Source organism: Lissotriton vulgaris, chromosome 7, assembly GCF_964263255.1.
Source record: "Lissotriton vulgaris chromosome 7, aLisVul1.2, whole genome shotgun sequence".
NCBI classification, from domain to species: domain Eukaryota; kingdom Metazoa; phylum Chordata; class Amphibia; order Caudata; family Salamandridae; genus Lissotriton; species Lissotriton vulgaris.
In genome coordinates, this window is record NC_141695.1 from 361,461,430 (window position 1) to 361,484,762 (window position 23,333).

Below are 23,333 nucleotides of genomic sequence, written 5' to 3' on the forward strand. Positions count from 1 at the left end.
ATTACAATTATCCGCATTGCCTTGAGAAGCCGTATCCCCTTTGTTGGTCGTTTTGGGCAGATTGGAAAATAAGGCATCTGCAGCGGCCATCCTGCTGTGAACTACCTCCGCTGACATTGTTGTGCAAGCTCTCTTATTTGTGTGGAACATTTAGATCGACTCTCCGTATATGCAGGGCCCCACTGTGCCGTTACTCCCCACCGATGCAATTCGCCGACTCACTCATCGCAGACAGGAACAGCTCTCGACCGATATTCCGATCGCTCCGTTGTATTCCCTTCGCTGCAGTGATAGTCTGCGGCTGCAATAAGGGGCTGCCACGCAACAAACTCCGTTTTTGAAACGTGGACACACTGGTTGATGGCGGCAGCCTGGTTCTGGGGAGTGGATTTGACGCGGAAGCAACCACCTTCTGAATCTTCATACGAACAACAAAGTCTCCGCACTTCCCCAAACTGACAGGCGAACAGAGACAACACAAATCATCCAGGTATAGGCACTGATGTAATTTATTGAAAGAGCTGCAATTGGAAGCGTTTTGGACGGAAATGTCCTTGCTCACAGATAGCCAGATATGGCCCGCCATTTTTAAAAATTTGCTGTATGCACACCACGTGATCAATGGACAAAATACTGTACAAACATCAAATGTGAAAGACATTGGTCAGTCTGTTTTCCAAACCTCGATAAAGCATGAAATAATATTTAAATGTGATATTATACAAATAATAATAAACAAACCATATGAGTCACACACATATATATATATATATGTATATATATATATATATCACAACGAGGGAAATCCGCTGGAACAGAAATCAGGCGAGCCCACAGACTGATGAAGCAGGTGAGGTTCTTTATTTTAGCAGTGAAGGATGACGCGTTTCGACAACAGCCGTAGTCTTGGCCACTTCGCTACAAAACTACATAGAACTGAATAGAGTCCCGAGGGGACTACGGATTTACACTGTACCAGCCTATGAATCACCGGACCCCTTGCTATTGGATGCGTGGGCAGAACACACTGCATCTGCATGTCAAGGAAGTTTACGGCTCCTCACGAAGTTCGCATGGAGTGATCGTGAAAAGGCACTTGAAGACATCAAGTCATTGGAAAAAGAGTTATCAAAAGAAGAGGATCAGGCGAAAATCATAGAATTTAAAGATCTTATGAAAAAAAGGTTGAAAATATACGAAGATAAGATCAAGGAACCAAAACAAAGCAAATTTGATCGAGACGAGGAAGACTATGCCCAAGGAAGGATTTTAACCTTCGCTAAAAAATATGATGCACCTCGGAAGGAACTGCTGAAAAAGGGAACAACTGGTGCACAAGTAGAAGTGGCGGAGACACCGGCAACTTCAGAGTCAGAAGTTACTGAGAACGAATTATCTGAAGACGAGGGCAGAAGTCGCCTAGGGTCAGGTCGTGTGCTTACTCCTTTTCGCGAGGAGTTCAAACTGATCCGCCAGTCCTGACAAAGCGGGGGGGGGGGGGGGCAGGCAAGCCGTCCGAGAAATCCGCACGAGGAAGACAAGGAGGGGGCAGAGGAACCGCGGGGCCCAACATTTCGCCACCTATCACAAGAAGCAAGAGAAACTATAACAAGAAACGGCAGTAATGGAAGAAAATCTTACCATAATCAATCTGACGGATAAGAAACTAACTGAGACTGAAGAATCAATACTAAAATTGGGACTTAACTTTTGCCCTCAACGTGATTTAGAATTCACGCAAACACGGATTGACCTGTACAAATTTATCCGTAAAGTGAAACTTCACAAATTCTTCAAGACTAAGGTGCAAACCGGTATACAAAGGAAGAAGATCATCAGAAGTCCCGAAACCGATTCTTTGGCTGGCAAAGACCTGAATGCCATTATGGTGCTGGAAGATTTGAGAAATGATGATCAAGGCATCACTTTGACCTCTATCAATAGATCCCAACAATTGGCTATTTCGGGAATTGAACAAATTGGAGGACAAACACCATTCAAACCCATTTCACAATTCAATCCACAACTAGCCAATGATGCTATATATGTTTTTTCGGAGGCCGTATTGAAGGATCTGACACGGTTTAGAGGGAAACAAAAACACATCAAAGTGGAGAATAACAACTTTTCAAAGAAACAACAACTTCCACTTAAGAACTTGAGCCAAGATAAAGGAATCATCTTTAAGCCTGCAGATAAGGGCGGGAACATTGTTCTACAGAGCAAATCAAGCTATAATCAGGAAGCTCTTCGCCAACTGACAATCATAGACACTTATCTACCCATCACCAACAAGGAATATTCATCTAGCATCGAGGAGTATCATCGATTGATAACCAAATGGCATACAAAAGGTCTATTAGAAATGAATGAGTTTCTTTTTCTTAGACGTTTAAATCCGACTATCCCCACTTTTTATCACCTCCCCAAGGTGCATAAAAACAAGGAATTGCCACCAGGAAGACTGATTGTGGCATCACAAGGAAGTCTAACTGAACATTTATCGATTTATGTTGATTTCTTTCTGTTGCCTTTTGTACAACCATTGAAGTCTTATATACGCGACACTACAGACTTTTTGGAGAAACTGCCATTCTTGAAATGGAAGGAGGGCTATACAATGATGGTATTGGACATCACTAGTCTATACACATCGATAAAGCATGTGGATGGCCTGAAAGCCATGAAATATTTCTTAGACAAACGGCCATTGAAATTTACTTTACTCAGTGCTTTGGTACTAGAATTTGCTGAATTCTGTTTATCTAATAACATCTTTCTCTTTCAGTCCCAATTATACAAACAAATGTCGGGCACAGCTATGGGCACCTGCTTCGCCCCCAGCTATGCAAACTTGTTCGTTGGCTGGTGGGAGGAGCAGGTGGCCTGGGGGCCGATCAATGCCTCCTGGTCTGAGAGAGTGATAAGCCTGCATCGCTTTATCGATGACTTATTCATCATTTGGAATGGCACCCCCGAATCAGCCAGGGAATACATCAGGGTATTGAATCTGAATGAGGTAAACCTTGAATTATCAGGTGAAGTGAGTGAGACATCTGTTAATTATCTTGATGTCAACATCTACATTGAATCTGGAGAATTGAAAAGCAGGTTATTCCGCAAGGCAACTGCTGGCAATTCTGTATTGGTAGCGACCAGCGGTCATCCCATCAATCTTGTACGGAGCATCCCCTATGGGGAGCTCCTTAGAATGAAGCGAAATTGTACTGATGAGGAGGAATTTCAAATCGCGGCCAAACAGAGCATGGAACGCTTTAAGGTCAGGGGATACAGCTCCGACATCCTTGCTAATGCCTATGAAAGAGCCAATGCCATAAAGCGTGAGAACCTGTTTAAAAAGAAAGACAAGAAAACCAACAAGAGCTCTAATAACAGGTTTCGATTCATTACCACCTATTCCAGAAATGCCTCCTTTCTTAAGAAAACTTTGAGGAAAAGTTGGCATATCCTACAGACAGATGAGTGTTTGGCTGCAGATCTTCCTTCCAACCCCCTGATAACGTTCAGAAAAGCAAGGTCCATAAAAAATGAGTTGGTCCAGAGTCATTTGACAGACATTCCTAAATCCCCTTTTGGCGCGATGCAAGGCTTCTTCCCATGCGGGAAATGTAAGGCCAGCAAATCAAGTAAGAGGGTCCTGACTTCTCACATTCCAGGGGTGGGTCTCCGGAGAAAAATCAACAGGTTTCTCACGTGTACCACACCCTACAGTGTCTATTGTCTCTACTGCCCCTGCGGTCTTCGATATGTAGGGAGCACTGCTCAGAGCTATCGCAAAATTTGATGAGACATACCCTGTTGCACGTCATTTTGACGAAGTACATCATCGCAACAGGGATCTTCTAGGTTATTTTGGCCTTGATCATGTTCCCAACAATCCTAGAGGGGGGGACAGACTCACAAGGCTCCGTAGACTGGAGTCAAGATACATTATTGACTTGCAAACAAAGGTGCCGTGGGAACTAAATATGCATGAGGAACTTGCAGTTCATTTAGGTGAATAATGAATATCTGCATAGAATGCCCTGGATTTAGAGACTCTCTTTGCTCATCTGATGTGCCCTTGCCACTAGTTTTAATGCCACTCCACACTGCATATGAACTGAACTATGAGTACTATGAGATTGGATTTACTACTTTACGGTACCCTATTTGATTTATTTCCTTCCCTAGGAACTTGAATAATGTATCATGAATATGGATTATTGAATAATGAATTTTGTCAATTTATTATATACATCATGTATATCGTGAACTGCTTCTATGAATGTTGCTTTATTGCCAGGTTCGTGTTTTGGAATTTTGGAACATTTGGTTCTTGTGGTTATGCCCATTTGTGGGCTCTATCTGTTGTATCACGTGTTGTGTTTGACACCGTTTGACTTGTGTAGCTTTTTATTTATTTAGCACACGAGTATTATCCACATCTATTTACTTTTATTTAGTATTGTGATGGATCAGGCATGTTAAGATGGCGCTCATGCTTTGCACTCTATTTGAGTCTTTGATTGTCCTTTGTTTATTTCCATGCACACTGGTTATAATGATGTTCTGGGTGACGTTTCGGTAAACATAGAAGAAGGTTACGACTGAAACGCGTCTGTTTGCTGGTTGCTGTGTTTGTATCAATAAACTGATTCAAACGGCCCCGCGAGAGCTTTATTCCTGTGGATGACTGTCTACTTTGGAGTTGGGAGCGGCAATTGATTAGCGAGTGCACCCTCGCTTGTCAGCACCCGCCTGGGAGTGCCGTGCACTGGTGTGTGGAGAGCGGCAAAAAAAAAAAATATATATATATATCTCAACAACTAGGCTCGGTTTGGTCGACCCCTGGCGATTCTCACATCGGTGCCGGATTCCTTGGCAGAGCCTCGCCAAAATCAAATATCAATCACCTCCTCGAATGGAATGAAAACGCACTCGAAGGATCTCTCTTTTCCAATTCTTTATTCATCCATAGTTCTCAATATCCAAAAATATATACCAACGCGTTTCACCGCCAACAGACGGCTTGATCACGGTAGATATTTGCATCACTTACTAACTACTTTTAAGGAATGGTTTCCCCAAAGCCTCGTGATTAGCATGTGACTTCCTGTCGATTATGCTAAGAGTTATGGGACTTGTAGTTTAATGTGACAATTGTTTTGTAAAACACACAAAATTGCACAAAATTCGTTCTCTCAACCATAAATCAAGTTACCACAGTTATATAATAGTTTAAGGTTGCTTCCGCAAATTTCAACTTAAATTATTCTTGGGTCATGGCCATCACCCAGAGTTCATCACAGTCTGAATTATCTTTAGTTTATAGGACCGTTCTCAAAACAGATCGCATTATCATTGGGAGTCCTTTAGTTAAGTTGAAATTTGCGGAAGCAACCTTAAACTATTATATAACTGTGGTAACTTGATTTATGGTTGAGAGAACGAATTTTGTGCAATTTTGTGTGTTTTATGCCAAATCACAGCAACACGAGGTGTGGACGTGAACGGTGGGAGAGACAAACGGACCGGCGGACCGACATCGAAGGGTGAAGGTAAGCACGGTCGCAGTGCGGCTTCTCCTATCGAACACTAGAACCCGTAAGGAAGGTCACATTGCTGATATTTGGTTCATTTCGGGAAAGGGGTGGTTCCGTTGCGTTGAATCGTGGCCACAATTGAAAACAATCCGAGGTGATTAAGTGTGGCAGTATTTCCAAACAGCAGCAACATTGTTACCCACCCTCCCGAGGAGGAACTCCTAAAGTCCTGGAAAGAACAAGTGGGACCGGTGAATAAAATTCATCCACAACAAAACAGTTTAAGTTCTCAACAGATAATAAAACTGACAAACTAAAATATGGAACAAAGGGAAGCAAAGCGAAGTGAACACCTAAATTCCCTTTTTGACGACGATGCAGTGGTGCAAGATAAAGACAAAACCAAGCAAAGTACTCCAAAATCGGACACCAGAAGCAAACTGAAAACATGGGAGAAATTAAGTAAGAAGGAAATAAATAAGTGGTGGGAGTTGATCACTTTAAAAAAATATCTAGAAGTGAGAAGGGTACCAAGAGGATTAAGGATATCGCTCATGCCAAGCCAACAAGATGCCTCAAAGGACCTACTAAAGGAATGGGGCCAACATATATTGGACTCCTCACTAGGATTGATGACCATCCTGGTCAAACACTTGGAAATTTCACTGGCAAGAGTCAAGGAAGAACTATCAGAATTGGAAAAAGACCTGGTAACAAGCGATATGAACCCGGAAATGACTACATTAAAATCAGATTTAGAAAAATATGTTGAAAAACATGAGAACATAGTGAGAAATCGCAAACAGATGAAATATCAGAGAGATAAAAACGATTACACGCAAGGACGCATATTTACTTATGCCAAGAAATTTGACATTTTTCAAGATCAGAAAAGAAATACAGCCAACTATCAGAGCTCAACAAGTGCCACATCACTAACATCTACAGGAACTAGCCAGGATGGGTCAGAGGAAATTGTAGACCAAACAACACGTGATTTTTTAGGGGACATGAGGCTGGTCCTCACACAACGATCATGGGAACAAAACCAAAACCAAGGAGGAAGAGCGAGAGGAAGGGGGCGCAGATGGGTACCCAGAACTGGAGCTCCGGCATCATCAAAAAAACAAGAAGAGGAAAAAGGAGGAAGTGGCTCCGTAGAAGAAATTGGAACAAAAACCAGAAGTATGCGCCAGAAGAACTTAAAAATGAATTGGCAGGAAGATGTAACAACAGATGACTTGGTCATCATAAATCTATCATCACGTCCTCTGAATGATCATGAAACCAATTTACTGAAATATGGGATTAACTTCTGTCTGAAAGAATCAATGGATATGGCACAGACATGTATCGATATATATAAATATATCAGAAAAATCAAATTGGCAAAAATTTTCCGAGAGAATCAAGAAATGGCAAATTACACCAAGAAGAAAAAGATAAAACCATCAGACTTAAATAGTCAAGACCAAGGTTTAACAACAACTAACCTACCAGCATTTAATGACTCTAATCAACCTTGACGTAATGGAAGATTGCGATATCATTACTGAGGAAGAGGCTTGTCCCAGAAGGGAGCAGGTTTGAGTGGAAAAAAACCCTCATCAAAATGTTACCCTCAATTACCACAAGGAAACAAAATTGACCTCTTTCAGGAGGCAGTAATTCAAGACATCTATAAAATTAAGGGTACCAAATATCGGGATAATCTGAAAAGAGAAGAGAGACAAGCCCTAAAAACCTCACAGAAGATCAGACTATAACAATTAAAATGGTTGACAAGGGCGGAAATATTGTTATCCTGAATCAAAAAGACTATGCAGCGGAAGCTCATTCACAATTAAGAAATAAACAATATTACAGAAAACTCGACCACAACCCAACAAAAATCTTCAAAACCAACTTGGATAAAAAGATTGCAGAATGGCAGAGTGAAAACTTGATAGACGATGATGAATATAAATTCCTCACAATGGACAATCCAGTAACTGCAACAATTTACTTTCTTCCTAAAGTGCATAAGAACCCACTAAAACCACCAGGGAGACCGATTGTTTCGGCAAAGGGATCACTCATGGAACCAGTGGCCAATTATATTGATTATTTTCTTATGCCTTTTGTTTTGAACTTAAGCTCATATTTATGTGACACAACAGATCTTTTGAAAAATCTCCAAGAACTCCCTCGGCAATCGAGCTACATGTTAATCACTATGGACGTGATAGCCTTGTATACGAACATTGAGCACAGCATAGGTATACAAGCCTGTGCCTTTTTTCTAAAAGAAAGAAATATCCAATTCACTAAGCACAACCAAATGCTCCTTGATATGATTGACTTATGTCTCACCCAGAATGTCTTTCTCTTCGGTGAAGAAATTTACCAACAGGTTAAAGGCTGTGCAATGGGCTTCTCCTTTAGTCCAGCATTCGCATGTCTCACCATGGGGTGGTGGGAACAACAAGTGGCGTGGCACCCGAACAATGACCATCATGTCAATAAAATAGCAAAGTGGCTGAGATACATCGATGATCTCTTGATAGTGTGGGATGGATCAGTGCAGGAATTTGAAACGTACTTTAACATCTTGAACTCGACAGATTCAAACCTGAGATTTACTTATAACATAAGTCGAGATGAAACAATATTCCTTGACACCAGAATCTACATACATAACAACAAAGTAGAGACCACACTATATAGGAAGGAGACATCTACAAATGCTACACTACATGCGGAAAGTTTCCATCAAACATCTGTAAAAGATAACATACATAGAATTCTTAAGACTACGCCACATTTTCTCCCAAGAAAAAGAATGGACAACAAACAGCCAAGACATGGCACGCAGATTCAAACGACGAGGATACAAACAAAGTATCATCACGAAAGGCTGGACAAGAGCAAATGAAAAGAAAAGAGAAGAAATCCTCCAGACCAAACCAAAAAAGAAAGACGAAATACAAACTGATAAACAACCAGTGAGACTGATATTGGATCCTTCAAGGGAATCTAAACAGATCGTAAATATCTTAAGAAAAAATTGGAAAATTTTACATCTAGACGAAACTGCCGGAAAAATAATGGGAAACCATCCAGAAGTAACATACAGGAGAGCCACCAGTCTGAGAGACAAACTGGTGCATAGTCACCATCAAGATCCTGAGAAAAAGAAACAAGCATTGGAAATGCAATAGGTCTCGCAGCATTAGAGTTAGTGCTTTTAGAATTGTTTATGGGGTTTTTTTGTACATCTTTAGCATTTTTGTTTCCTGTAGCCAATGCTAAAGAATAACAAAAAAAAAAGGCATAAACATTTCTAAAAGCTCTAACTCAAATGCTCCGAGACCTATTGCACTGTGTGAGGGTGAGGGGTTGAGGGTGAGTGAGGGTGAGTGAGGGGTTGAGGGTGAGTGAGGGTGAGGGGTTGAGGGTGAGTGAGAGTGAGGGTGAGTGAGGGTGAGTGAGGGTGAGGGTGGGTGAGGGGTTGATGTTGAGGGTGAGGGGTTGAGGGTGAGTGAGGGGTTGAGGGGGAGTGAGGGTGAGGGTGAGTTAGGGTGAGGGGTTGAGGGTGAGTTAGGGTGAGGGGTTGAGGGTGAGTGTGAGGGGTTGAGGGTGAGTGACGATGAGTGAGAGTGAGGGTGAGTGAGGGGTTGAGGGTGAGTGAGGGTGAGGGTGAGGGGTTGAGGGTGAGGGGTTGAGGGTGAGTGAGAGTGAGGGTGAGTGAGGGTGAGGGTGAGTGAGGGTGGGTGAGGGGTTGATGTTGAGGGTGAGGGGTTGAGGGTGAGTGAGGGGTTGAGGGTGAGTGAGGGTGAGGGTGAGTTAGGGTGAGGGGTTGAGGGTGAGTTAGGGTGAGGGGTTGAGGGTGAGTGTGAGGGGTTGAGGGTGAGTGAGGATGAGTGAGAGTGAGGGTGAGTGAGGGGTTGAGGGTGAGTGAGGGTGAGGGTGAGGGGTTGAGGGTGAGGGGTTGAGGGTGAGGGGTTGAGGGTGAGTGAGGGTGGGTGAGGGTGAGGGGTTGAGGGTGAGTGAGGGTGAGGGGTTGAGGGTGAGTGAGGGTGAGAGGGTGAGGGTAACTCGAAATGGCCACGGACACACAATCAGAAAACACTACGATAAGCCTCAAGCTTTGAAATGTCCCGCTGTAGCTTTCACTTAATAACCTGATTTCTGGCTTGCGCTATGATAGGACACAGAATAACATCGTATGTGACGGTAGGAACGTTCCATCCGAATCTGTTGCAGAAGGAATGGCAAACCAGAGTACCCGCATCTATGGGTTGAAGAACATGCTGTTGGTGGAAGCAGCCATTGTAAGGTCATTAAGGACTGTGCACCCGCCTAAACAGACCGACTGTGAAACGGAAGCTCAAGGTCGCTAAGGATTGGTTCCCCCCAGGTGACTATCACGGAAAATAAGTTAGCCTCTACTCATAGGTGCACTTTATTTCGCGCCGGAAGTAGGCGGGTTCTTTGTCTTAGTGTAGTAGGTTTGTATTTCTCAAGAAATAAAGCATCTTCAAAAGACGAATTGAGTAGCCATGTTGGAATGGGGAACTCAGCGTATCGTATCCTATACTTATAGAGAAGTAATCCCCATAGTGCTTTATATTCCACTAAAACACCTTAATGAAAACTTAGAGCTTTCGATAATCAACAGACCGCCCAGTTAGAACAGTTACTACATCAACATTTTCAATATTCGTCTTATGTCTGTACGCCATATTTGAGTTAGCCGTCGAGTAACTGATGTGTGTGAGAGTAAGTGTGTCCCTTCGGCACCCAGACCCACTTCACCGGTTCCACATTATAGTCAGTGAGAAAATTCCACACGGCGATTTTATGGAGTTTTAAACACGTTTCGTTCGGCAGCACGGGAAATGAAGAAACTGGGCTTCGATGCAGACAAGCGAGCAGCAGGAACTCTGATCAACGGAACCGTAGTTGGATGCAATTTTATGCGGGTTGCGGAAAGAAGCAAACCAACGGAAGTGGGTTTGTTTTTGGTGATTTGAAATGACACCGTCTGAGCCATGAACCTAGACATCAAATAGTTGTGTTCCCCCGAACCTCCAAAGGCAGAGCTGCACTGCTCATGTGAGCAAGGAATTTCAACCAATTGAAGAAAAAATAAACTCAGCTGACAGTGGCGGACGCATACAATCAGTGCCGATGTGCAACTAAAATCCATTGGAATTGCCTTGCCAACAGTTCAATGTATGCCCAAAACCCATTACGCAAAATACATCTCGTAACAAGACGGAGGGAAGAGAGGGGAGAGGGAGGAGAAATGCGACACGGCGGGAAGGGGAGGGGGCGGAGCGGGTTAAATTAAACTAACAAGACGGACGGAGGAGAGGGGAGGGGGGAGGAGAAATGCGACACGGCGGGAAGGGGAGGGGGCGGAGCGGGTAAACAAAGACGGACGTGCACGCGCTTTTAAGCTCAATGCGCATGCGCATTGAGCTTAAAAGTCACGGGCACTGCAAGGAATCGCCACGATTCCTTGCAGTGTGGATAAAGAGTTGATAAGCCCCCATAGTCTCGCTTGCTCGATGCGCATGCGCATCGACAGGCGAGACCTAAAAAGGCATTCAGTGGTTGAAAAGCAAAGGATTTATAAAATGTCAACAATGTAAAGTCTGTCAGATTGCCATGAACAGAACAGAAGTCACTTTACCACATAAAAAATCTTGGCTAATTAAACAACTGATAAACTGCAGAACAGACTATGTAGTTTACATGATTGAATGTCCGTGTGCTTTAAAATACATCAGCAGCACCAAAAAGGAACTAAAACTAAGAATCCTTGAACATGTAAGTGCGACGACAAATAAAGACAGAAGTAATGCTGTCGCCAAACACATGGAGATTGCACACAACAGTGACTGGAAACTGTTAAAGTTCTATGGTCTGGAAACCATTGTACCTCATGAAAGAGGAGGAGACCGTGAGCGAAAACTGAGATGCAGAGAGTCACGCCAAATATTGAACTTTCGAACTTTACACCCGGACGGGTTAAATCAGAGTGAAGAACTTTATGTACATTTGTAGATAATAAGAACACACTAGAACAACAATCAGAAAAGAATAAGGCACCCACTGTAAAATAGTCGCTTAGGGAATGTCAAAAAAAGAGAAAAAAAGTGAATAAACTTTTCCTGCTGTTTAATCATAGTACACAATGTGAACAACAATGGGGCGCTGAAAGAAAACACGTAAAGAAAGTAACATCAATAATCTGCTCTCTCAGATTATATAATTGCCCACTGGAGGGCTATACTAAAGGACTCCCAATGATAATGCGATCTGTTTTGAGAACGGTCCTATAAACTAAAGATAATTCAGACTGTGATGAACTATGGGTGATGGCCATGACCCAAGAATAATTTAAGTTGAAATTTGCGGAAGCAACCTTAAACTATTATATAACTGTGTTAACTTGATTTATGGTTGTGAGAACGAATTTTGTGCAATTTTGTGTGTTTTACAAAACAATTGTCACATTAAACTACAAGTCCCATAACTCTTAGCATAATCGACAGGAAGTCACATGCTAATCACGTGGCTTTGGGGAAACCACTCCTTAAAAGTAGTTAGTGAGTGATGCAAATATCTACCGTGATCAAGCCGTCTGTTGGCGGTGAAACGCATTGGTATATATTTCTGGATATTGAGAACTATGGATTAATAAAGAATTGGAAAAGAGAGATCCTTCGAGTGCGTTTTCATTCCTTTCGAGGAGGTGATTGATAATATATATATATATATATATATATATATATAAATTGCGCATCCAATTCCCATATATATATATATATATATATATATATATATATATATATATATATATATATATATATATATATATATATATATATATATATATATATATGGGAATTGGATGCGCAATTTGCGAGTACCAAATAGGTGCAACTTCAAGGGTGCCAAAAGGACACCCTGTTGCACCCCTGAAATTGAGATGTTACCACATGTTGCGCACATACATGCCCCAAGGGCATGTGTGTGTGTGTAACATGGAACTTTGAAAAACGTACTTTGGTGCTTTTTTCAAAGTTTTAGCAAATTACCATCAAGTTCAAATTGATTGTAATTTGCGATCCCTAATTTGAAATTTGCAATTTGGAATTGCATCATGCATTGCATTTAGTAGTCCTACCATTTTATTAAGTTGATTCGCAAGGAGTTTGGTAAAAATGTTAGTCTGTATTTAAAATGCTTATCGGCATATAGGAATTCGTATTTTCTTTATCTTTTCCTTTCTTCAAAATACTGACTACAACTGCCGTGCGGAATGATTCTGGCGGTGACCCTCCTTGTAATAGATGATGAGCTAAAATCAAGAACTCACTTCGTAGAGTTCCTGAGAATATTTAAAAAAATTCCCCCGGATGCCATCCTCCCCGGTAGCTTTACCACTGGGCAGGGAACTTATTACCTCATCCAATTCTACCTTTGTAAACTCCTCTAATAGCAGTTTTTTATACCCATTTCCTAATTTTGAAATTTGTAATTCTGCTAGAAAATCGTGAAGTATTTCACTTGCTGCCTGTTTGGTGGTCTGGTAAACTCCCTCATAGTGTTTTAAAAACATCTCTTGACTTAATAAAATGGCAGGACTACTTATTGAACCAGATCAGTGCGGTTTTATGGCAGGGAGACATCTCCATACTAACCCAAAATTTCTATTGGAGGCTCTGGATTTTTTTAATGTCAATAAAGTAGAAGCACAGATCTGGTTTTTAGATGCCGAAAAGGCTTTCGACCTTGTTTCATGGGACTGCCTATTTGCAATTTTACACAGTTTTGATTATCCGATTGAATTCATATCCCTTTTGAAACAACTATATGAGCACTCTAGGGCACAGATTATAATTAATAATGTAAACGCAGGGACATGCCATATAAACAGAGGCACTCGGCAAGGCTGCCCTCTATCTCCAATTTTATTTGCCCTATTTATTGAGCCTTTGGCTATGGCAATTAGAGGGAAAATGGCCCACTCTGTACCAGTACCAGGAATGACGAATATAAAACTCTATGCCGACGATATTTTGCTATATTTAAATCCAAAGCCTACCAGTCAGTTGGAAATTTTAAAAATCTTTTCAGATTTCCAGAAATTGGGAGGCTGTAAGATAAATACAAATCAAACGGAAATCATTTTATGTAATTGCACTGCAGACACTTTATTAACAGAATTTAGGCAAATATACAATACCGTTCCTAAGAGATATTTGGGAATTTATATAACAGAAAAGTTGGAAGATCTTTACGCCTTAAATTATATGGCACAATTAAAAAGGGTTGGCTCCCAACTAGAATCAACTCCCATTCGCTTGAATCAACTCCCATTATCAATAATGGGTCGCGCTGCCTTAATTCGCATGTCTATTCTACCAATTTTTAACTTCCTCTTTAGTGCAGCTCCTTGTGCAATTCAGGCCTCTTTCTTTAAGGAAGTGGACGGAATTTTATCTTCTTTTTTGTGGGCAAATAAGACTCAGAGGTTGGCACTCAGCACTTTGAAGGGTTCGATCACAGAGGGCAGACTATCTCTTCCAAATATTAGAGACTATTATTACGCAACTTTTGCACACCACAGTTTTAGTTTTTTTCTTTTTAGATAGTTATGAGGGAGATAATTTTTTTATGAGAAAGATCCTAATCGAACTTAAGATTAGTGACCAAATATCCAAAGAAGGTATGTTATAAGTCTATACAATGGCTATTTAAACAAAAAACTCAGCTCCTGAAATGCTTTGAAATTTTCAGAACGAATAGCTCAACTAGTCTAATGAATTTAAGTATAGGTGAGATAGATAGATAAAAACATTCTGAGACTTTGGAAGGAAAACGGTTTTGAAAAAATCCAGGATTTTATTTTGGGGAATAGCTGGAAATCCTGGGGAGAAGTAGAAAGAGAGATTCAGCATTCAAACACAATTCTAAAATGGTCTTTTATCAGCCTCTATGCCTTATTGAGAGAGCTAGATATAGATAACTAATTTTATAAAACACATATAAGTGAAGCATAAAATAGAGGAAGATTAGCACTTGGATTAAAAATTTCAATGAAGATAAATCAGTCACTCTATATGGCAAGGCGAGACAGGTGGAGAAAGAGAGAAGATATTGAGATTAATAGATCCACCTGGGACAAAGTTTATACATTTAATAAATCCCTATTCCGAGGCGCTAATTTTAAACGGATGCAATTCCTCACTAAATGGTTAATTTATAGAACACCTTTGTTCCTCCACAATATATACCCCCAAGTAGAGGATAAGTGTTTTCACTTTGAAGAAAAGGGCAATTGGAAACATATTATATGGGAATGCACCAAAATACAGGAATTTTGGAAGGATATTGAAAAATACCTTAGAAATACTATAGATACCCAAATTTCAATTAATGACTCCATTTCAGCTATTGGTTGCTCCCCTAGTTCCACTCCCCACGACGAGTCACTATTTATAGCATCCCTCGTAGCAAGATCACTTATTCTACAACTTTGGAAAACAGACAAAGTACTGACTTTTAGCGCATGGAAAACTAAAATATCTACGGTTCAGGGAAGGGAAAAATAATATGCACTAGGGTCAGGGGCACTCAGAAAATATGATAAAAATTGGAATTTGTTTAAATGCTAGTCACTGTGGGTTCTTAACTCTTTTTATTCTATTGGGATCGGATCTAGGCTATAATAGGCTGCCACGCTTGTATAGGGCTTATTGTAGCGTCTGTTTTCATCAATCTATTGCACAATGCACATTGCACTTTAAAAGAAATATCTTCTCCCAGAACCTGTATTTATATTATGGTATATTTCTATCCTGCCTTGTATGTATTTTGTATTTTCCACCTTTTAAAATCTTATGTGAAATTGATATGTACTGTTTCTTACGTATATGAACTCTCAATATAAATTCTTTTTTTTAAACTGCATTGCATTTAGGGAATCGCAATTTGCAATTCCCTAATGCATTCGCAATTTAAGTAATTGCAAATTTTGCGGTTACTTAAATTGCGAATTAGCATTTGGGTTGATGCATCCCAAATGCAAAAATACCAGTTGCAAAGGGGCAGATTCTGCGAATCTGCCCGTTTGTGATTGGTATTTTTGCTGATGCATGTGCCCCTTAGAACGCTAGATTATTGATTTTTTTTGGCGCTTACATTAAGCTGACTCAGCACAAGCCTAATACGGGCTGGGTCAATTTTCTGGGCCAATGGTCCCATTGAGTCGACAAAAAAGCACAATCCTAATCAAAGAGTTTGAACACTGGTCTGTATTGCTGATAATATTGTCAAAGCCAATCACAGATAGACATTTAATTTTATCTACGAGCCAAGTGAAAACAGGAACTTTCTCTAGGTTGGGGTGAAAGGCAATTTAAAAAGGAAGACAATTATCACTCACTTGATGAATTGGAATCGCCGCTAGGCATCTGGCCATCATCTGTAAAAAAAATAGACAGTGCTATATAGACTCTGCAGTGACTATGAAAACAGGCAGAAACTTTGGCCTCACTAACAGTGATATTTAGTGAAGGATTCGTTTAAATATGATGTCTGGCAAAGGTAAACCACTGGTACAAAGTAACACAATGTATATTACTAGTGTTGTGGTCTCCATCAATCTCCCATAACAGTGAACAGGTACCATCAAAATCCAAAAGGCTTAGCTACTCCTCCCTTCTTCAGCCTTCACTCTCACCAAAATATGAAGAAAAACATTGACATTGTAAAATGAAATATCCACCTTTTACCCAAATATACAACATTTATGATGCATACTGCACAGAGAAATGCAGAGATGCATAACTCCCAGTAGTATTTTCCCTTCACTTTCTCTCAAAACAGTTTCATCTTCTCTGCCGCTACTTCCTGGACAAAAGCATCTACGAAGAGGACTTATAAAAAGATATCACTCAAACCCGAAAACTACACCCTTCCTCATATCAGCTATCGCTTAGCAGTCTCCCTTCGCCCACAGCAGCCACTCTGCACAAACAAATTGTAAACTCCCCATTTCTCTGGCCTGATCAACTCATTTATTGATCATTGTGGACCCTCCACGGACTTAGAGAAACACATACATGGATTAGCAGAGCCCGGAGCACACCAAAGATTAGGTATCATATTCACTCTTTATAGTTTTACAAATAAAGATGCTGTTCTTGCTTGTTTATGTCTTCTATTATTACACAAATAGCCTTCAAATAGTGCCCTAAACAGCGTGCTGTAACTTTCATTTGAACATTACCTTCATTAAAGTTAATTTTATAGCTTCTAGTGTTGGGGAGCCGTTTGTATCCTGTAGTAGTGGTTGTGCATTTGCAATCAGTGCATGGTTTCCTATGGGTGGTGGTCTACTGCTCACTTCTAGAAGAGGTCATTGTTACTTTCCTAGAATAGTCAACAGTATCATACTAATCTTTCCTCAATTGCTGTCAGAATCCCTGTCCTGTCCCCACATTCAACTGGAACCTGATTCTGTTCCTTCCGACCCTCAGATTGTTGACAGGACCCCTCTATTCTTCAGATGACCATCATCAGCATTGCTGTCTCATTAACAGGACTGCTGTCACCAGATATTTGAAAGGTTGTTGCCAGACTCCCAGCATTATACTCGTGATTTTTAATAGGAATCCCTACTCATTCCACAATGGGTATCAAGATCCCATTAATTTCACCTGACTTGCAGTGCATTCACAGGTTTGCCATCATGTTCCTAGTTCCATTCCAGAAAGCTTGTCAAGTACATTGGCTTATTATAAGGATTTATTTTCTGTGAGCGATCTATTAATTTTCCAACTTTGTCTTCAGAACACCTCTACTAGTCTCCTGATTGCTGCGAAAGTCCATGTCCTGTTCTCTTGCTTTCACCAGGATCCATATTTTTTTCTTAGTATCCCCTGTCCAGTTTCATGAAGTGCCAACAGGCTTCCTCTTAAATTGCCTGAATCAAGGTTAGGATCTGTGTGCCATGACCAAGATCATCCATCCCAACCTCAGTCGTTCTGAAATGATCCCAGGCTCATTCATAGGATTGTCAATTGGACCCAGGTTGTACTTCAAAGATTGCTGTAAGAATCTGAGTGCCATTCCCAGGACTAAGTCTGCTTCCCGTCACACTCTGAATGTTGCTTTATGTTCCCTGTGTTATTTTAAGGATTTTAAACAGAATACCTGTTATTTTCCCAAGAATACCTCCTTGAAACACTTGCTGTCAGATCTGTGATGCATTCCGTGGTCTTCCATGAAAATGTCAAACCAGTCCCTGGATTGACATAAGGATCCCTGTTGGAATTGTCAAGAGGTCCCCTCCACTATTCTGAGTTTTGCCATCAAGAAACACATGCAATCCCATGACTTCAGCCATGATCCTTGTCACATTCCCAGGATTTAATCTCAATCCTGCTTCCATTGCCATTACTGTTGATAGGATGAATATACCTTCCTAGGATTTCCATTACTAACCGGTCTCATTGCCAGGATTACTCTCAGATGCTTTTGCTACTCTCGTGATCGGCATCAACATCCCTGTGCAACTCCCATCATTTTTGGGAATCACGGTCCCCTTCCAAGGATTCAACTTAGGATCTAGGTCCTTTTTCTGGGAATACCAATATGATCGGAGTTCCTGTCACAAGATTCTAACCAGTATTCCTGGCCCATTTCCCAGATTGATATCAGGTTCCATGCACTATACATGCATTCTCTTCAGGATCCTTGCCTTAATCCTAAATTGTACAGGTTCTCTGTTAATTTCCCAGTATTGTCAATAGGACTTTTCGTTTCCCATTCCAGAGATCGCCTTTAAGATCCAGACTCCATGCCAGATTTGCTTCAGGGTCTTGCTCACTTTCTTTGACCATGACTCATTCCCAGTATTTTATCAGGATCCTAGTGCTCTTTCCAATATCATTCCTAGGACTGTTTTTATGAGACATTTGGTATTCCCAGGATTCCCATCAGAAGCCTTGTAGCATGCCCAGTCAATCCATCAAGGCCACAATGCCATTTTGCTCCTATGATTTCCATCACAATAGCTTGCCCATTTGCAGTACTGCTCTCAAGATCTCTTCCCCATTTGAAAGGTTGCTGTCAGCCTGTCAGGATCTCTGATTCATTTTGAGGATTGACAACGAGACACCAGTCCCATTTCCGGCCTTGTTGTCAACATCCATGTCCCAATATAAGGAATTATGCAATAAATCCTTGCCTCATTCCCATGAATGCCTATTAGTTTTAGGGACTCTAGCCCGAACCTTATCCTTTCCCTTGGATTGAGGTAATTTCTTTAAATGATTTTTATTAGTTCTAAATAGTAAACAAACAGCATAGATTGCCAGTGCAACTGACCGACAGTCCATGCCCTCACGAGGACATGACATAATATTAATACACTAGCAGTAAAGGTTTCAGCTATCCATTCAAATTGCCATGACAGAGCAATAATATATTCTAATTCCCTCTTGCTTCCTGGTCTAAAATAATGCAGTTATAGCCCATTTAACTACTTATCGACCAAAGAAAGAATTGAGATGAACAACCTAAAGAAAGCCACCTTCTCAGTCAAGGAGAATGTAAGGATTTAGTTGTGCAGGGTCTCAGATTCAAAGCTACTATCAAGTAAGATAACCTTTCTGAAACAGCAGTAAACAGCAAATGAGAGAAGCAAAACAACCTCAATATTATGATGTGAAAGATACCTGGATTTGAGGGAGGATCATATGACACTGTGGTATCAGGTGGCCCAGCCACTTTAATATATCACCTCTATACTTCAGCAGCTATTGTTCTCCATATGAAAATTATGTCATAGTTGACGTTCATATTTGTTGCTGACCTCAGTTTGCTTGCAGCCTGCAGACTCAATGAAGCTCAGGTATGTCTAACATCGCTTTTGTTTTCATTTGTGAAGATCACCAGAATCTCATCCCATTGCATTGCAATGCAATGTTTTCGGAGGTCTCTGACGTCTTTCCTACGTAGGATGACACTTTCTGCCATTCAAAACCGACTGAAGCCAAAGCTTAATTTTAGGGTGGCAAGGAGACTTCCAGTTAGGAGTTAGTTAGAGATCTTTTGTCTAACAGCAAGGTGTGATCCTCAAATTTAGATTCAGTTGTGTTGCTTTTCGGGTATCTGAAGAAGCCAATGCCACAGGATTCAGGAAAGAATGTTACTCACCTCCTTCCAGTAGGTCATAGTTTAGGGACAGTCCCAACACGTATACCAAAACCCTGCCATACTAGCATGGTATCTACGGCAATCTGGGGTAGCAGTTAAGAAAATGGCATGAAACGCCCCCGGATGTAGTATGCCCTATATATAACATTAAACTGAATGTACTTAAAATGAGCACTGTGCAATGTCAAGTCAAGTCAAGTCAAAGAATTTATATAGCGCACTACATACCCGGAGGGTTTCAAGGCGCTTAGGAAGGGGAGGAGGATTACTTGTCAAATATCCACGTTTTAAGTTGCTTTCTGAATGCTAGGTGGTTCTGGGTAAGACGAAGGTAAGCGGGGAGTGAGTTCCATGTTTTAGCAGCCAGGTATGAAAAGGATCTGCCTCCCATGGTGGTCTTGTTGATGCGAGGTATAGTGGCGAAGGCTTGGTTGGAAGAACGTAGTTGGCGGGAGGGGGTGTAGAAGGACAGTCGTGAGTTGAGGCATTCTGGACCGATGTCGTAGAGTGATTTGTGTGCGTGGGTAAGCAGTCGGAAAGTGATCCTCTTATTGACGGGTAGCCAGTGGAGGTCTTTAAGGTGACCAGAGATGTGATCGTTGCGTGGGATGTCTAATATGAGTCTGGCTGAGGCGTTTTGGATTCGTTGGAGTTTCTTCTGGATTTTTGCGGTAGTACCTGCGTAGAGGGTGTTTCCGTAGTCCAGTCGGCTCGTGACCAGAGCGTGGGTGACTGTTTTCCTTGTTTCGGAGGGGATCCAGCGAAAAGTTTTTCTGAGCATGCGAAGAATGTTGAAGCAGGAAGAGGATACGGCGCTGACTTGTCTGTTCATTGAGAGCGAAGAGTCCAGGATGACGCCTAGGTTCCGTGCGTGGTCTGTCGGGATGGGTGCTTTTCCGAGGGCTTCCGGCCACCAGGAGTCGTCCCATGCAGAGGGGGATGTACCTAAGATGAGGACTTCTGTTTTGTCTGAGTTCAGTTTCAGACGGCTTTGTTTCATCCAATCGGCAACTTCTTTCATTCCTTCGTGTAGGTTGGTTTTGGCGGTGCTGGGGTCATTGGTGAGGGAAAGGATCAGTTGAGTGTCATCCGCGTACGAGATGATGTTGAGGTTGTGTTGGCGTGCGATGGCCGCGAGGGGGCTCATGTATACGTTGAAGAGGGTGGGACTGAGTGAGGATCCTTGTGGTACGCCGCAGATGACTTCAGAGGCCTCGGACTTGAATGGTGGAAGGCGGACTCTCTGGGTTCTTCCGGTGAGGAACGAGGTTCCGATGTTATTGAGGCGTTGTAAAAGGGTGCTGTGGCAGACTGTGTCGAATGCTGCAGAGAGGTCGAGGAGGATGAGGGCGACTGTGTCTCCATTGTCCAGTAGAGTTCGAATGTCGTCTGTTGCTGCGATGAGGGCGGTCTCAGTGCTGTGTTTTGCTCGGAAGCCAGATTGTGAGGGGTCGAGGGATTTGTTGGCTTCGAGGAAGGCGGCGAGCTGGTTGTTGACAGCTTTCTCGATGACTTTGGCCGGGAATGGAAGAAGCGAGATGGGGCGGTAATTTTTGAGTTCGGTGGGGTCCGCTGTGGGTTTTTTCAGAAGGGCGGTGAGTTCAGCGTGTTTCCAGTCTTCCGGGAAGGTGGCGGAGTTGAAGGAGCAGTTGATGACGTCTCGGAGGTGCGGTGCTATGACGGAGTCTGCTTTGTTGAAGATGTGGTGAGGACATGGGTCTGTGGGGGATCCTGAGTGGATGGAATTCATCAGGCGGATGGTGTCCTCAGTGGAGATTGGGTTCCAGTCGTTAAGGGTGTTCACGGGGGGAAGATGATCAGCAAATGGTAGGGTGGGTTGGTTTCCGGGTTGGTTGTCAAAGCTGTTGTGGATGTCTGCAATCTTGTTGTGGAAAAATGAGGCTAGGGAGTCGCAGAGGGTTTGAGAGGGGGTGATGTCGTTGGAGTTGGCCGAGGGATTGGAAAATTCCTTGACGATGTTGAAAAGTTCCTTGCTGTTGTGAGCGTTGTTGTCAAGTCGATCTTTGAATGCTGTTTTCTTGGCTTTTCGGATTAGTTGGTGGTGAGTGCGGGTGGCGTTTTTAAAGGCGTCCTTGGTGCTGGTGGTTGGGTCTTTTTTCCAGGCCTTTTCAAGGGAGCGGCAGAGTTTCTTGGAAGGGTCTGTCTTCGAGCTATCATTTGAGTCAATCACGTGATCAATTGTTTGAGTCTGTATGGCCTTCATTAGCCATATAATTAGGTTTTTCCCAGCCTCAATAAAGTAGACTGCTTGAACTTAAGCTGCACTTGGACCTCTGAGACTGGCTAATATGTACATGGTACCCTGTTCAGTCATATCATAGACTAAATTAAACATTGCCCTGTGGAGATCCAATATTACTTTACTAAGGATTCAAATGGAAGCAAGGTACAAACCTAAAATAGATCACTCTGCTGTAGGAAGGCCGTTTATCCAGTCTTCCAGCGATTGCTTGATAGAGCATGCCTAATATTGGGAATATTTTTCTGCAGCGGGTGCACAGTGGGCCCATAATCTCTGGCACCGCCGCAGGTCACAGGCACATCCAGGAGTTGAGGCATGCGTGCCACCACTCACCTGGCTTTAAGGGCAGTCGTGGGATTAGCCCCCAGGAGAGCTCGGAAGCCTGCCCTACACTGCTAGCCCCCTGAGAATTGGAGCCCCGCACCACCCTAGTGCTGCTTCCAACACCTGTGAGTGCCTCAGGATAAAAAATCAGCCCAATTACAGAATAGCAGCTAGCCCACGCTCAAGGGAACGCCGTCCCGAGATGTTCCATGGCCTCAAAACCGTTAAAGGATTCCCTGGGCCAGGATCAGAGTGCTAGCTTCTTACATCTTAGGTGGTTTGGCCACGCCACCTTGTTGAACGAATTGTCTTATCCCAAAACCTGGAATCAGGAAGCCAACCATATTTCGGAATTGCATCAGGATCAATGTCTCATTACTTGGATTGCCATCAAGACGGCTGGCTTGTCCTAGAATATCAGGAATAAGGTACCATTACTGCGACTGTGGGATCCTGTCCTTGTTATTTGGACAGCCCTAAGGTTGGGTCAGCTAACCTTCAGTAACACACCTTATTCTGCATTTGATAAACCATCCACTCAGATGGCTGCTGAGACAATTAGAGTCTGGTAGAATACCACACCGCATGCAATCAATCAACAAAAACTCTGCAACGCGCTATGCTCACCAATCCGACTAATGTAAATCATACAAAGAAAGTCTCAGAAAGACTTCCAATATTGACAGTTGGTTGAGATGTTGGATTGAATATGCACAACGATTAGATTGATGTTTGACTGCATGCTGCAATGCACAACAAAACTTGAGGGAGCCCCCTGCAAGGTACAATCAAGGTCTGTCAGGCCAGGGTACTTTGCTGAGGGCCCCCCCTGGAGCGCGGACCCCCCTTCCCCCCCCTCCCCCCCATCACAGGCACTGCGGGGGCCTCTGTTCTGCCACTACGCAGCATAGGTATACATTTGAATCTAAGGATTTAGTATACTGCCATCGAGATCAGATTTAAAGGTAAGAATGTAA

The 23,333-nt window shown here is 42.3% G+C and overlaps 1 protein-coding gene across 3 annotated transcripts in view; it reads right to left on the reverse strand.

The window, feature by feature from the left end:
• Nucleotides 1-23,333, reverse strand: part of LOC147701646 (osteoclast-associated immunoglobulin-like receptor) — a 909,258-nt gene that overhangs the window by 134,309 nt on the left and 751,616 nt on the right. For all 3 annotated transcript variants that reach the window (XM_086930267.1, XM_086930268.1, XM_086930266.1), the window contains one exon: nucleotides 15,991-16,029. In XM_086930267.1, the coding sequence (XP_086786393.1) occupies nucleotides 15,991-16,029 (39 nt within the window). The remainder of the gene's footprint in view (nucleotides 1-15,990; nucleotides 16,030-23,333) is intronic.